General features: G+C 45.1%; 1 protein-coding gene across 1 annotated transcript in view; it reads left to right on the top strand.

Annotated features, from left to right (window-relative positions):
* CLPB (ClpB family mitochondrial disaggregase) overlaps positions 1-15,631 on the top strand; it is a 1,391,731-nt gene that overhangs the window by 141,760 nt on the left and 1,234,340 nt on the right. Inside the window, exon 3 of the mRNA XM_086933782.1 lies at positions 3,008-3,094. Coding sequence (XP_086789908.1) covers positions 3,008-3,094 — 87 coding nt within the window. The remainder of the gene's footprint in view (positions 1-3,007; positions 3,095-15,631) is intronic.

Below are 15,631 nucleotides of genomic sequence, written 5' to 3'. Positions count from 1 at the left end.
CGGGTCTCGGTCAGGTTGACGCTGCTTCTTCAAGGGGCTGATGGCCTCCTGCATCCTTCTGGTGCATCACGCCAGGTGGCGGATGCAGGCTCTGCAATGGGACCTGAAGTTTCAGTGGGCCCAGCATCAGGGCAACCTGTCCGACCATGTCTTGATCTCGGAGGGGACTGCGAAACAGTTGCAGTGGTGGCTCACAAACCGCGATTGTGTCAGCGGCAGATCCCTCTCCCTACCCCAACCGGAGCACGTAGTAATGACGGATGCGTCCCTCCTGGGCTGGGGGGGCCACATGGGAGAGGCGGAGATCAGATGCCTCTGGTCTCTGGCGGAGTCCCGGCTCCATATCAACCTTCTGGAGCTGCGGACGATCCGACTTGCACTGAAAGCATTCCTCCCCTCTGTCCGGGGCAGGGCGGGGTGGGGTCGTGGACCCTTTGTCAGGAGGCTCTGCGCCTCTGGCAATGGCTGGAATACCAGGGCATCACCCTGGTGGTTCAACACCTGGCAAATTCCCTGAATGCCAGGGCGGACAAACTCAGCCGTCGGTGCATGATGGATCACAAATGGCGTCTGAACTCGGACGTGGTGCAAGGCCTCTTTCAGCACTGGGGAGAGCCTTGTTTCGATCTATTCGCCATCGAAGAGAACGCGCAATGTCATCAGTTCTGCGCATTGGAATTTCCAAGGCGGCACTCGCTCGGAGATGCTTTTCGTCGCGAGTGGAGTCGCGGTCTGTTGTACGCCTTTCCGCCTATACCACTTCTGCCCAGAGTATTGAAGAAGATCAGGCGCGACCGGGCCCAAGTCATTCTTGTGGCTCCGGACTGGGCACGAAGATACTGGTATCCCGATGTACTTAGCATGTTAGTCGATCCCCCGATTCATCTGCGTCTCTGGGAGGACCTTCTGTTGCAGCAGCAGGGGACGGTCCTCCACCCGAACCTGTCCAGTCTCCACCTACATGCGTGGAGATTGAGCGGCGATGGTTGAGGCCATTTGACTTGCCTCCTGAAGTCTGTGATGTGATTCTGGCAGCCAGGCGTCCCTCCACGAAATCGGTATACGCCTGCCGGTGGAACAAATTTGTGGCATGGTGCGCAGCAAAGGCTGTGGATCCACTCTCTGCCCCCCTTTCAGAGGTTCTCCTCTTTCTTCTTCCTCTTGCCCAGCAGGGCTCTGCTCTGGGCACTATCAAAGGCTACCTCTCTGCCATTTCAGCCTTCTTGCGGCTTCCTGATCAGCCTTCTCTTTTCAAGTCCCCTGTTGTAAATAGATTCTTGAAAGGCATCACTCACATGTTTCCTCCTGTTCCTTTCGTGATGCCTTATTGGGACTTGAACCTTGTTCTTACCCATTTGATGTACGCTCCTTTCTAGCCACTTCACAATTGCCCTCTTCGTCTTCTGACTCTTAAAACTGCATTCCTGGTTGCCATCACCTCTGCCAGGAGAGTGAGTGAGCTCCAGGCTCTATCTTCTAAGCCTCCTTTCCTCTCTGTCTATCCAGACAAGGTTGTCTTGAGGACTTGTCCTTCTTTCCTGCCCAAGGTGGTTACAGCCTTCCATATCGGGCAGTCCATCACCTTGCCCACCTTCTTTCCGCCTCCGCATCCCTCGAAAGAGGAAGAGAGGCTCCACCGTCTGGACCCAAAATGCGCGCTCTCCTTCTGTCTAGACCGCACACTGCAGTTCCGGGTGGACGACCAGCTCTTTGTTGGTTACGTGGGCGCAAAGATGGGACGGGCGGTGCACAAACTGACCACCTCTCAGTGGGTCATGTTGTGCATCAAGGTCTGTTACTCTTTGGCTAAAAAGGAGCCTCCTGTTGGGCTGAGAGCCCATTCCACTCGGGCCACAGCGGCTACTACTGTCCTGGGCCGGGGAGTCCCCTTGCAGGACAACTGTCATGTTGCTACGTGGGCCTCGCTGCACATGTTCGCAAGACACTACTGCCTAGACACCCAAGTCCGGAGAGATGGCTTTTCGGCCGTTCCGTTCTCCAGGACTTTCTGGTGTGATCTTGGTTCGCAGACCCACCACCGGGGTTGGTATTGCTGGGGTATCTATTCTAAGGTAAGGAATCTAACACTAACCTGTTTCTTTCAGATGCACAAGTTACTTACCTTCGGTAACGATATATCTGTAAGAAACAGTAGTTAGCGTTAGATTCCGTTCTGCAAACCGATATCTAGGGTTAAGGTATTTCCCTTTGAGGGCCCTTGTTTCATGGCACCAGTGTCGGTCTCTGGCATGCCTCTGCGTTCCTGGCGCGGAAAGCTATGTACAAGAACTGACGTCAACGTGCGAGGGCGGTGTCTATGTACTCCGACGTCATCCCGGCGATCACGATGCCGACGACGGACGCGGAGCCGCAGACGACGCCTACCGACGCGCAGGGGTACTGCTACGCAAAACTTGCCGGATCCAGTCTAACGCCTGGGGATATTCTAAGGTAAGGAATCTAACACTAACTGCTGTTTCTTACAGATATATCGTTACCGAAGGTAAGTAACTTGTGCATCAATACCTATAGTGAAACTGAATATTAACCAAATTAATTCTCAAACTGCACAAAATAGCCATCAAACAGTGAATATTTTCAAAGAAAGCAGGAATCCATCAATTCAGTATCATGACGGTATAAAGTTAATTCTTGTTTGGCGACTGATTTACTTTCATGCTAGTGTGACAAAGGTCTCTTAAAAACGAAAACTTTGCCTGTCTCAAAACTGTTGATTAAGTTCGACTATAATCAATTTTGAAGTGGCACATTTTCCCATGCACATTGGGCAGAGTGCCTACACACATTCTGAGGAAGTCACTAGGCAGAGCTGATCATATCAATTACAATGTGGGGGTGGTGATTATAATGCCTGTTTAATAAGTTATGAAAGACAGTTCAATTTCGGGTATGTCATGCTTAAATATACATTATTGTTATTATTACATCTTAAAGAATGTAATGCTTGTTTTGTTGAAACTCCCATTTGAACAAGTCCTTTTTTCAGGTTGCTTGCAGACAGCGTGGATGTTAACCACAGGCACAAACTTGGTTGGACACCTCTCATGGTGGCAGCGATGTCCAAGAATCAATGGTAGGTTTTAACTAATGAATATTTATAAGAATCTGCTGTAGGCAGGCGCATAGCAAATGTGTTCACTATTTCACTAGTGACACATTGCCCACCCATTGTGTTTTTTCTGAATGGATAGCAACAAAAAAGCAAACCAACACCGGACCTTGAAACCTGTGGGAATCGTAGAGGGTAAAGCGCGTTACAATCTATGGATCTAAAATGGAACTGCTGTTCACCATCTACAAAGGTATCACCAACACCCTCCATCCATCCAACTGACCTCTTTTTAGATGAGTTAGTCACCCACAGCAACAAGGGCAAAATGCTTGGATTGGTCCTCTAGTGAAGTGCCCCTTCATTCCCAGTTAGTAATGGACCATGACTACTGACCGTGCTCCCAGTGACTATCCTCAATGAAGATAACCTTCAGAAGTAGGACAACCCCATCATCTCCTAATCCCCCTCCAAACCAGAGTACACCTTTAAGAAATGTCATGCACAGAGTCACACTATATAATACTTATTCATGAAACATGATATGGAGCAATTGCAGCATTAATCCTGTGAGTTTAGTTTGTAGCATGGACAAACTAATTCCTTTACCCTCAATTAGCTTTGAATAGAAATGACTGCAAGAGGCTATCATGTCATTGAAGGAATAGCGACATGTGCCAGAGAGAAGACCGTTAAGCCAAATTGTTGGTTTGCACCTTTCATTAGGTAATTTTCAAAACACTAGGCCTTTGTGCTGGAAACATTATACAGCTCCATCATGGAGGTGGTCACCCTCATAGTCCTTATGATGGAGGCATATCTGAGCCTTCTGTTGAAGACCTTATTCTCTGGGTGCTAATGGCAGTCAGTATGTGCTATTGTTTATCACTGCTGGTCCAAAACTTCTTTTGCACTCCTTTTGGATAGGCAACTTATTCTCTTTACATACTTGACTCTTCAGTTGTACTTAGGTTGAGTTATCACAACTTACTCGAGGAGTGGCACTAGGCTCGATCCCCAGGTACTGTATGTATGACACATTGTCACACAACCAAATGTTCAGTTAGTGCTGTTAAAAATATGTGTTGATTCACAAGTGAGTATAATAGTGCAACAAAAATAAACCTGCACACAACAAAAAAACAACAAGCTTCTTGCAACGTCTGCGGCTGAGAAATGGAATTTTAATCTATGTTTGCTCTCTTACCTCCATCCACAAGTCTCTATCCCAAAAGAGTACATAATTATGTTTGCGCTAAGGTTGTAGGTGCTTATGTGACAATGGAGCAAGGTGATGCCTTTCTGGGTTCATGTATTGGGAAACATAGCTTCAAGTGGGTATTTTTCCCTTCCCACCTACTCTCTCCTACTTTTTTTTTTTTTTGTCCTCATTTGCCACCATGGTTTCACGTATTGCCATCGGAAGAATGTGTCATGCTGCCTCAGTATAAAACTGGCAGGGATTCTATTAGTGTGTGATTCCAACTCCCAACAGCAGTGACGCTATCTGTAGATGTCAACACAAAAGAAACCTAAAGAAGAATATAACAAAGGTGACGATTGCTGCCATTGTGCACCGGGATTCCAACCGGAAGAAGACACAACAGGGAGATTAAACCATAGCTGCGTAATCAAAAAAAAAACCCCGGCCAACTTAATGGACCCAGTCCAGCAGGTACCAGAACGCTCTCTTGTCTTGGTTTCCAGCCCTAGCCAGATCCAGCTTTGACACTTGCAAGACTGAGGCATACCAATCATTAAGGGAAGGGGGAGTAGGATCTTTCCATCTTTTACAGATTTTCCTTCTGGCCAATAAGATGGAATAAATCGGAAGATTCTTGGCCAGGCTCCGGGCCCCATCAATGACTCTAAAGATTACAAGAGGGAGTTCTACCGACACTTGAAAACCCAGCGAGGACGTAAGTGTGTTGCTTATAGTGTCCCAAAATGAGGCCAGGTGGGGGCAGTCAAAAAACATGTGAGCATCCGAGGCTGCTGCTAAGCCACACCTGGCACATGCCATGAGATTTCCATGAGAGAATTTTGACAGCCTTCATGGGGAGTAATAGGTTCTGTGTAGAGTGAAAAGATGGTTTCTACGTAGCCAGGCAGGCTTAACAATGTCCCACAAAACCTTGTAAGATGTCAGCCACAGATCTTACACCTTGTGACCGGTAAGTAAGGGACCCCACAGCGACTCTGGTAGTTGGAATTCACCGTCCACTTCTTCCTGAATCAGATTGTACCATAAGGAGATCTCCTTTTTGCCGTAGGTTTGTCTAGCAATAGGGACTCCAGTTGACAACCACCCCCTAGTGGCAATCTGCTCCCACATCAGGGCTGGGAGGTAAACGAATGAGCCCAACTAGCAATCTGCATGTATTTAAATCTAGACAGATTTGGCCCAATTTTTTTTTTAAGCATTCCCATGAGAGCAAACACCCTTCCACAAACAGGTCTCCCCAAACCTGCACACCTGCATCCCTTAAAGGAACAGCTAGACTGTCTCCCAGCCATCCAGGACTCTCGGGAAGACCCCAAAGAGGAGACCTACTAGAGAAATACCCCAACTTTATTGATGACCTCCGTTTAGCCCAAGTTTTTGCCATCCCCTGCAGCACCTTCAGTTTGATCTTTTTGAAGAACTTAGGGTCTCCAAATTTAAACAGAAAGCCTGACTGGCCTACTCCGTCCCCTTTAAGCACAGCTGAAAACATGCTCCCAATGCCAAGATCTGTGGGCATCTTTAATAGCATTCGGGCATGGGAGAGTTGGAACACCCATGCATAGATTTGCAAATCTGGAGCTGCTAGGCCACCTTTCTCCCTGCGTCGCCTAAGTTTCTTCCATGCGATCCTTGGGATACGTTTATTCCAGATAAAAGAGGAAATATCTCCCTGTAATTTAACTAATAAAGATGCATCAAAATGAAGAGGAATAGTATTATATAAAAAAGAAATCTTTGGTAGGATAGTCATCTTAATCAGATTAACTCTACCTAACAACGATAATGGAAGTTGCAACCATGATTGCATGAGTTTGCGACAATCTTTAGCAACAACAGCAAAGTTAGTTGTAGCAATTTGGTTTATGTCTTTAACAATACTAAGTATCGCAAACTTAAACTAGATTGCATATTTATGTCACTGACGTCATCATTCCATACCATCATTTCAGTTGTGCAGTACGTATCTCTGATGAGAAAATCAAAATATCGTCCGCATACAGGGCCACTCTCTTTTCCCATCCCCTATAGATAAAGGATTTGATGTTTATATCCTCCCTCAAACGCTGAGCGAAGGGTTCTTTGTATAGATCAAATAGGAGAGGGGAAAGAGGGCAGCCCTGCCGCGTCCCCCTTGTGATGGTAAAAGGGTCCGATAGATCTCCATTCACCAAAACACGAGCTGTAGGGCTCTGGTATAGAAGACTGACTGCTCTACGGTAACCACCCCGATGTTAAACTTAGCCCAAGCCCCCGACAGGTATAACGAATTTACCCTGTCGAAGGCCTTGGTGGCATCAAGCGCGAGGACAGCCAGAGGTACGGAGTCAAAAGTTGCCATGTCAATGGCCCCTATCAGATCATATGTCAACTCATGCAGTTGACGGCCCTTGACAAACCCCTTCTGATCCTGATGGAAGATATCAGGTACAACTAATCCCAACCTCTTCGCGAGAGCGGCAGCAAAGATTTTATAATCTACGTTTAATATTGAGATTGGCCTATATGACCCGCAACTCGAGGCTGGCTTCCCTGGTTTTAAAATCAGGGTGATTGATGCGTTATCCCAAGATAGCGGGGGTGGTAGACCTTCCTGTTAGATTTGATTAAATAAGATAGTGAGAAAGGGTACTATTTCTTGTTCCAGGACCCTATAGATTTCAGCTGGTAGACCATCAGGTCCTGCCGCCTTTCCCTTCTTACTACTTTAAATCGCGGCCCTGACCTCTTCTTCCGAAATGACACTATCAAGAAATGTACGTTGTTAAGAAGAGAGTATGGGGAGGAAGATTTCTCTCAACCAACTCTCAATGCGCTCTGGATCGATCTTTTTGTCTTCATGATAGATGGTCTGGAAAAACTCGAAATATTCTTCTGATATCAACATCAGAAGAAAACGTCCCATTGTTAGTAGTAATAGAGTCAATATTGTTGCGGACCTGGTCGGTTTTAGAAATCCAGGCCAATAATTTCCCAGCCCCTCCCCATTCTGGAAATGGGCTATTTTACTAGCCTCCCATTTCTGCAAAATTCTCTGATTTAATACCGAGCCCAATTGACACTTTAAGGAGAGTAAATTATTATGCAACAATGATAATCTAACCTCGGAGGAGGCAGTATTCGAGTCCATATCAGCTTGGGTTTTAAGTATGTCACCTTCTATTGACGCAACTTCCTCTTTATACTGTCTCCTCCAGTATGTGATCTTGTTTGTAATAAGACCTCTCAAGCAAGCCTTAAAGGCATCCCACACTATTCCAGGTGCAGCCGATCCAATATTATTGTGCATAAAATTCTGGGCTTCTGTTTTAAGGAAGGAAATGTCGTCCGCTGACGAGAGTAAAGAGCCGTCAAATGACCAAGATCTAGTAGATGTTTAGGGAGCAACAGTGAGTTCCATAAATACTGCTGAGTGGTCGGAAAGATGAGAAGGAGAGTAGCAAACACTCTTAACGGAATCCACCAGCTTGTGACTAATATGAAATCTATTCTTGACTGGTGGTGATACTCATAATTACGAAAAGAGGTGCCCTGTAGCTGTCCTGACCTAACCCTCCAAATATCTACATAACCATATTGCTTCATGCAATTAAGCAAGAAGGCTCTAGTTTTAGAAAGAGTTAAAGGTCTACTGTTGGGAGTTTTATCCAAAAAAGGATCCAATACTATGTTAAAGTCTCCCGCCAAGATGGTCGGTTCCGGGAAAGACAATAAGTGATAAAAATGGGGATTCCAAGACCGAGGGATCATCCTGGTTAGGCCCATAGTAACCCACAATTGTAATTTGAGCCCCTGCAATGATTACTGTAGTGATGACCCATCTGCCACCTGGGTCTACCAACTGAGAGACTACCCTTGCTCTTATCGGTCTTTTAAAGATGATGGTCACTCCCCTAATATTCATAGCTTGTGAGGTGGATACCGAGACATCAATCTACCTGTTTTTCTTAACTAGACTAGAGAGAGCATTTCGGTCTTGATTAAATCTGTCTCCTGGAGTATAATGACCTGCGCATCCGAATCCTATAGATATTGCATAATTTTATCTGCTCTGGGTCTGGTGCGCAGGCCATTAACATTCCAGGAGAGAATTTTTAGACTGCTCATAAAGTACAAACCCAGCCACCGATTTTCCACTCATTTAGAAAAAGGAGGCTACCAATAGTCTGCCACAACTGTGAGGCTAAATCATTCGACATTACTTCCTTACTACTAAAACTAGACTAAACCAATCGGAAAATGAGGAATTTTTTTATTTTTCTCCCTTACCCCCCCCCCCCCCCCCCCCCCCACCCTGGTACCCCAGTGCCCTGAGCTGCCCCCTCCTACCTCTTGGGAAACCCTTGCTCTATCTAACCGGAACAGGTCCAGTAGATAGTACCCCTACCTAAGCTCCTGCTAGGTGACTATAGCTTAATAACAAATAGTGAGAAAATAGAAAAGAGTGTACTAATGTGGAACGTAAAAAAGAAAAAGCTACCAGTTTGTAGTCAGGGACAACTCTATCTACCCTATCTATACCCTTTATTTCTCTAGTGGATAAGTTGTATTTGACCAATATTTTCCCTCTTTTTTTCATTTTATTTTATTTCACTACTTTCTATCCACTTTCCTGTTTTTGTATTTTCCCTCTTCGTTTATTTTCATTTATTTTTTGTATTTTTTAGGCAAAAAAAAACAAAAAAAAACTGCTAAGATGAAAAATAGCTTATATCTATTTTAACCAGAAGGCCCCTTATCATTCCCCAGAGTCAACAATAGCTCATCTGCCGCCTGTACTGTTCGGATATTAAACATTTTATTATTGTACATTATTTTCAGCGCGGCAGGGAACACAAGTTGCGCTGTTGCACCCAGTTTTCTAAATGTGTCTAACCTCCTCTCAAACTCCCACTGCTTCTCTAGGGTAACCCTAGATAAGTCAGACCTTATCTGAAAATTGAACCTTTTCCCAACCAGGGATTTTTGCTTTAAGGGCAAATTGAGGATATGCTCCTTTAGAGAATAAGTATGAAAGTTTACGAGGATCTTTTTGGGTTTAGTCCTTTGAGGGTTCCGTCTAAAAGGATCTCTGGATACACTGGATGTCAGTAGCCAATTCCTCAATAGATTGATCCAGACATAGTGCCTCCTTCAAGAGCGAAATTACAAATTGTTTGATATCTGAACCCTCATTCCCCTCCGTAACATTGAGGATTCGTATGTTACTGCGTATGGCATTATTCTCCAACGTTTCCATCCTCTCGTCCAAGACAAGATCTTCTTTTTTAAGCTTGGTAATTCCTCTTTAGCCTGGTCTAGATGTAAAGATAATACAGACACTTTTTCCTCCAATGCCTCCGTTCTTGTAGTGAGACCATCAATCTTATTGTCAAGGGATTCACAGAAATTTCTGATCTCCATCTGGTTAGCCGTGGACTCGTCAAAACCTTTTTTTTTTTTTTAAATTTTTATTTTGAGTTTAAACAAGAAAACAGAAGTGGGGTTGCGGAGGTGCCGCGCATTACCCCACGCAGGGGGCAAAATCAGGAGTCACAAAGCATTAGCATCTCAAGATAACATAAGCATATTGAGTCCGAGAACGAAGAATCAGAGTTCTAAATCAGCAACGCAATAGTTCCGGTAGGCCTGTCAAATGGGCAAGTACGGTACAGATAGCCAAATATAATAACAGTCTGGCCCACGATCCTTCATATCCAAGTCAAGCAGGCTATGAACCCAGCTATGGACACCTCCACAACCCCGAGAACCAGGACATTAAACTCCCCCCCCCCCTCTCCCCTCCCCCCCAGGGTGGTGACTCCATGCATACCAACACACATACCATCATCCATACTAGACTTGAAAGAGGTGTAGTGACCGCAAAGAAGCAGGACATACAGCCGATGGTAGCCCCTTAGAGAGGAAAGTAACCAAGGGTCCCCACTGATACTGAAAATTCTTGGAATGGCCAAGGAAGATGTCCGCCACTCTTTCCATGCTTAGCAACCTCCAGAGTTGTGCGTGCCACAAAGATATCGCCGGAGCTTCTTTCTTTTTCCAGGCAGCGGCCCACGTGAGCTTTGCAGCTCCAAGACATAGCCACAAAATCTTTTTATCCACCCGGGTCTGATACTCAAGGCCAGGTTCACGCAATCCTAACAAGACATAGGCCATAGAGTCCTCAATGGGATATGCAAGGATGTCATTGATGTGCGAGAGAATTTCCTCCCAGTAAGGTCGGCTCACCGGGCAATCCCACCAGATGTGGCGGAAGTCCCCGAGGAACCCACAGTCAAAACCTTTTTTAATATCCATTGATAAGGAGGCAAACATTAGTTGTAGGGAAGCTGCCGTAATGCCAATATTACTACTTTCTGTAGCGGGGCTAGGAGGAATGGTCATAACCCCCTGTTGGACGTCCCCTTGCACCCCTTGCACCACCTGCATCTCCTCTATCCCTACATCGACGTCACCCCCGGTAAAGACAACAGTAGGGGCATCTTCATCCACCCCACTAGGCTCTCCCGAAAATAAAAGTGACTGTGAGGCTGACTGCAGATGAGTCTTTTCTAAAGGGTGAACTGAAAAGATCGTTTCTCCACATTCTATAAACAAGGAAACATTGGGTACTCCTGTCTGTGCACAAATAAATCCATGCCAGCCAAGACAGAGCACCCTATAAGTATCAATAAGCACTAGCTTTTGCCAACATGTACTTAAAAATAACATTAAAAAGTTTTTGTATTTCCCTTTAATAACATGTGAATAACGTGTGGGACATTTACACCGGATCAACACATGAAAATGCCCTGGGAGTTTATAAGAATGTCAAGCTCGTAGTTTCTGAGCGATATAATTAAATTCTCGTCTTGAAACCGCTCTTATAAACACGCAAACTTCTGGCCCTCAACATTTGAGTTCGCGGAGTGTCAAGGTCGAAGACTCTGAGCGTAACAATAAAGTTTTAAACTTGAAAGAACTTCTGGCCCTTTAAGCTGAAAGGAATAGAAACAAACGTCATGATACGCGAGTCACGTGACCCACGTTTGACGTTATCTCACACCGCGGTGCCCTGGTCTGATGTTCATTCGGGCCACGGAAGTGCAAACAATAGGTTGCCTGTGGGGAGTCGCCGGCAAAAAAGTAAGTGGGGTAGCAAGGCGGGAGTTTTGAGAGGCAATGTGATTAGGAGTGGGAAAGTCTAAGCAACGCTGACGTTGCGGAGAGATATTAACAGCTTTCTCACTAATCCAATTACAGATTGCACGGTGTGAAGGGAACCCCTGCCGTATACGCCCATGACATGCGGACAAAAAGCGCATTTTGTAAGTCCCAAGAGAGGTTGTTTTTCCTTCCATGATTTTAACTAATAACGGAGCTCTCATGGGTTCTGTTACGGTTAGTCTATGATTTTAAACAGCGTGCACTGCTATTACTAATAATTTTCTTCGTATGACCTGAGGCGTGGTTCTTTTCTACTGAATAGTTTGAATATTTTGCAGCCTCAGACTAATTGTTGCGACAATTATAGTCGCCGTAAATTCACTTTTTAACTCCTCAATAACAGTCGATTTGTTGCAATATGGCAATACCAAGAAGTGAAGAAAAGTCCATTTCCTGGCAACTTAAGGATGATATATGCTTGCATGAATAGTGTGCCACCATAATGGGTGTCAGCTGGTGATGGCAAGGGTTTGGAAACGCTGCCCTGTGATTTGTGTCACAAGGTATAAATGTAATCATGTGATTAATATGTCTCTTGAATTACTGCTCTGCTTCCTCCCTACAGATAGAAGGCCCCAGTAAATTACTGAGCGTGCCCCCACAGGTAAATCCGTGAGTAATTCACTACAATTTTTACAATTTTTTTTTCACATTTATATCCTCACGGTTGGGTGCGCCTTAGCACGTGCATACCGCCAGAGGATTACATTTACGGTCCTGACGAATGATGAGTGATTCTGGCTCTTAAGCTGAAACATGTTGACCAATTTTTTAGAGGACTAAGGGTTTTCATTTAAAAAAACCTACTTGTTAGTACCAAATTCACCTGTTTTTAACTAATGCTGGTTGGACTATTAATAAAGTAGTTGACAGTCACAACTACGCATTTTTTAAGTTTTGTACTCATTTATCACTTTTGTTTTTTCACTGCATCAACACACAAAAGAACCAGCTCTGCTTTAAACAGGCATAGTAGAACACTGGGAGGACATTTGGTCCTTCCAGTGGGAACCCAATGATGAAGCATGTCACCACCAGGTTGGTGAGTGAGGGTTCTTTTTATAATTAACTTTTGTGTTCCTTCACCAGGTTTAGCTATTTTTGGTTTTCTTGTTTTCTCATTGGTTTTCTCATTGACTTGCCACTTGAGGTGTTTTGTATTATCACTCTTCCGTTGTTAACAAAAAAAAAAGGAACTGAAGGTAATACACTGCCGTCTGCCTCCGCACCACCAACACGCAACACTTCCATAAGACTGTTTTAAGAGAGACTAGATAATAGCAGAGGGGGTACCTCTAATTGCGCTGGAGCAGAGGGAGAACTTAAGGGACCGGATATAGATATAGCACGGTCCTCTGTAAGATCCAATACTTGTGGCAAGACTTTAAAGTATGAACGCAGTGATGGCGTAATTTTTGACCCAAGGCTAAGCACTGTTTTAAAATTCTTAGCAGCTTTGCTCCCCTTTGCACGTTTTGCTTTAACCTCTGTGGACAAGTATGAAGAGTTTTTTTTTTTTTACAGAACACGCATCCGGGGTTACATTTACACTCAGAGGATCTGCTGCAGGCTCTGCTGTAGAGATTAAACCTACCCTCAGGGCTGCACCTGTGTTAACTGCACCTCTGCCCTCTTTCCTTTTGTACACGCGCTTACCTTTGCGCCAAGGTGGCTGATGCGATGCAGAAAACGGTGGTGATAATGAAATTTTAAGATCCGTACCCTTACTTTCACTCTAAGCAGCAGCAATCTCCTCTGAAAGTGCCCCCTCCGTCGCCACCGCCGTAGCTGCCAATACTTTCTCACTCGCCCGAAGTCCAGTAGAGCTGGTGCAAGATACGTGCAGAAGACTACGAAGCCTTCTGCCTCTCCTGAGCTCCAGGGCGGCCAGGGACCAAAGCCGCAGACCCAACGGGGCCGTTGCAACGCCCGAGATTTCGGTGCCGCTACGTGCAAGCGTTCAGGAGGAGCTGCTCTCAACTGAGCAGAGTGAAGACACATAGAAAGTGAAAACCGACGTCGTCGGGAGGAGAAGTCGTTAAGACGCTAAAACTCTGAAAAAAGCTACAATGCGGGTTTGTTCAATCTAAAAAAAGCCTTTCTTCGTCCTATGGCTTTTACACCCCTCTCGGAGCTGCCCGAACTATGCGATAGAGCCGCTAGCAGGAGCTTAGGCTCGGAGCACCGCGGCAGCCTAGCTTGCTGCCGCCATGTTTCCCCCCCCTTCTTCTACTCTCTCCTACCTTGTGTGTGTTCGACCAGTGTAATAGTTGCATCAGCAGGTACTCGTACTATCTGTTCAGTCCGAAGTAGTCTTGAATTTCTTCTCTTGATTTTAACTCCCACCCCCGAAATAAGTCACCCCCAGAAGGGGTGGGTCGTTTCCATTCAATCTTTTGAATCCTGAGACTAAGATCCCCGATTGAAGATCTGAATTGTGAATAATTGGTGACATCAGGGAGAGGAAGGTCGTTGTCTCCTCTTGCTGTCTGTTGGTAATATTCTAGTATTGTTGTCCAGTCGAGGAGTGTTCCTCCTCTCAGCCTTGTCCTCTGTGATAGTCATTTAAGATCATTTAGAGGTACTAAGGAATAGCTCTGCTATACCCTTACCCACCCTTTGCTACCTGGGTTACGATTCCAGTCAAGTGCCTGGGTGAATTTTAGTTACCTTACGAAAGGCTTTTTTATTTGAGAACTCCAGCTGACCATCAGAAGTGCTGTGATAAAGTGTGATCCTAGAGACCTGTGAGTCTGATCCTTCCAGACAAACAACAGCAATTTCTTCTTGATTTCATCTAATAAATCATCTTGATTGGGAATTCTGATTGGTGAGGTCTGGGATGCATATAGTGGAAGGGAGAGGAATTTCTTGCTTATACTTGTAATCCTTCTAGCCATGGGTTTTCCAACTTTCCCCAGCAATAAAGATCTTTGTATAGTTCCTTGAGTTTAGGAGGATATGATGGCTTTGATATATGTTTAATGTTTTCTGGGTAGGTTAATGCTTAAATATCCGATAGGAGCTTCTGATCAGTTGAAGCCGGTGGTTATTAGGGATTCGCAAACATTGTTATGGATATAGTTGAAAATACCCATTCTATATGGTTTCATATCATTTATTTAAAATCAGTTAACCACTGCAAAGATGGCCAGTTGTTACATAAGGCTTCAGAAAGGACACCTCCGGGTCAGTGTGGAAGCAGAGGATGTCGCCATCATATAGTGCCAGCTTGTGTTCTTAATTATCTATGACTGTCCCTTTTAGGTTTGGGTTATTTTGAACTCTATAAATGAAGGGCTCTGTTGACAAGGCAAATATAAAAGGTGACCGAGGTCAGCCCTGTCTAGTTCCTGTCATGATTGGAATTTTTGGGGAGTACTTCCCATTCACTGTTATCTGGTTACTGTTTCTTATAATTGGCCACAATACGTATTTATTTTTAAACAGTTTTTATTGAGAACAAATTGCAGCATTAAAAGATATCATACAGACATCTTTGGCAGAGCTGCACAAGATTTCAGCATTGTTTCACACCTTCAAACAATCAGGATTACATAAGACTACAATCTTCAGCGGCACTACATTTCTATTATGGTAACAGCTATGTGCTCAAGTCAAAACAGCGAGAAAACCCGCTACTTGTCCATATGCAATTGCGTATTATCCTTGGCTGCCTGGTGCGGGTGACATCAACGTCTCACCCACCCTTCCCAACCATGATTGTCTCTCCCTCTGAAGTTCCACCGCAGGAGACATGCAGATATCACGCCTATATTTGTTCCATTTTCCCCACTTATGATCCCATTTTCGTGGGCACCCTCTCCCTTTATACATTGTTTTTTCTGCAATCATGGCGTATTCCATGTCTTTTGCCCAGTCGCATACGTGCGGTGTGGTGTCCACCCCCCACTTCTGGGCGATATTTCATTTTGCTATAATCCAGCCCATCGTGGCCCACAACTGCTCCGCCTGAGAGAGGTCAGTTGCCTCCCTGATATTAAGGAAACATAGTGTGGGAGATGGTTGTATGGGTTTATCACAAGCCCTGACCAGTTGTCGGGTGAACGTCTTTCCAATATTGTTGTATGTGGGGGCAGCCTCAGAGAATGTGTGTGAATGTGCCAGTC

This window comes from Lissotriton vulgaris, chromosome 8, assembly GCF_964263255.1.
Source record: "Lissotriton vulgaris chromosome 8, aLisVul1.2, whole genome shotgun sequence".
NCBI lineage: Eukaryota > Metazoa > Chordata > Amphibia > Caudata > Salamandridae > Lissotriton > Lissotriton vulgaris.
The sequence above is the reverse complement of the archived record's forward strand: the minus strand, read 5'-3'. Positions and strand labels throughout refer to the sequence as shown.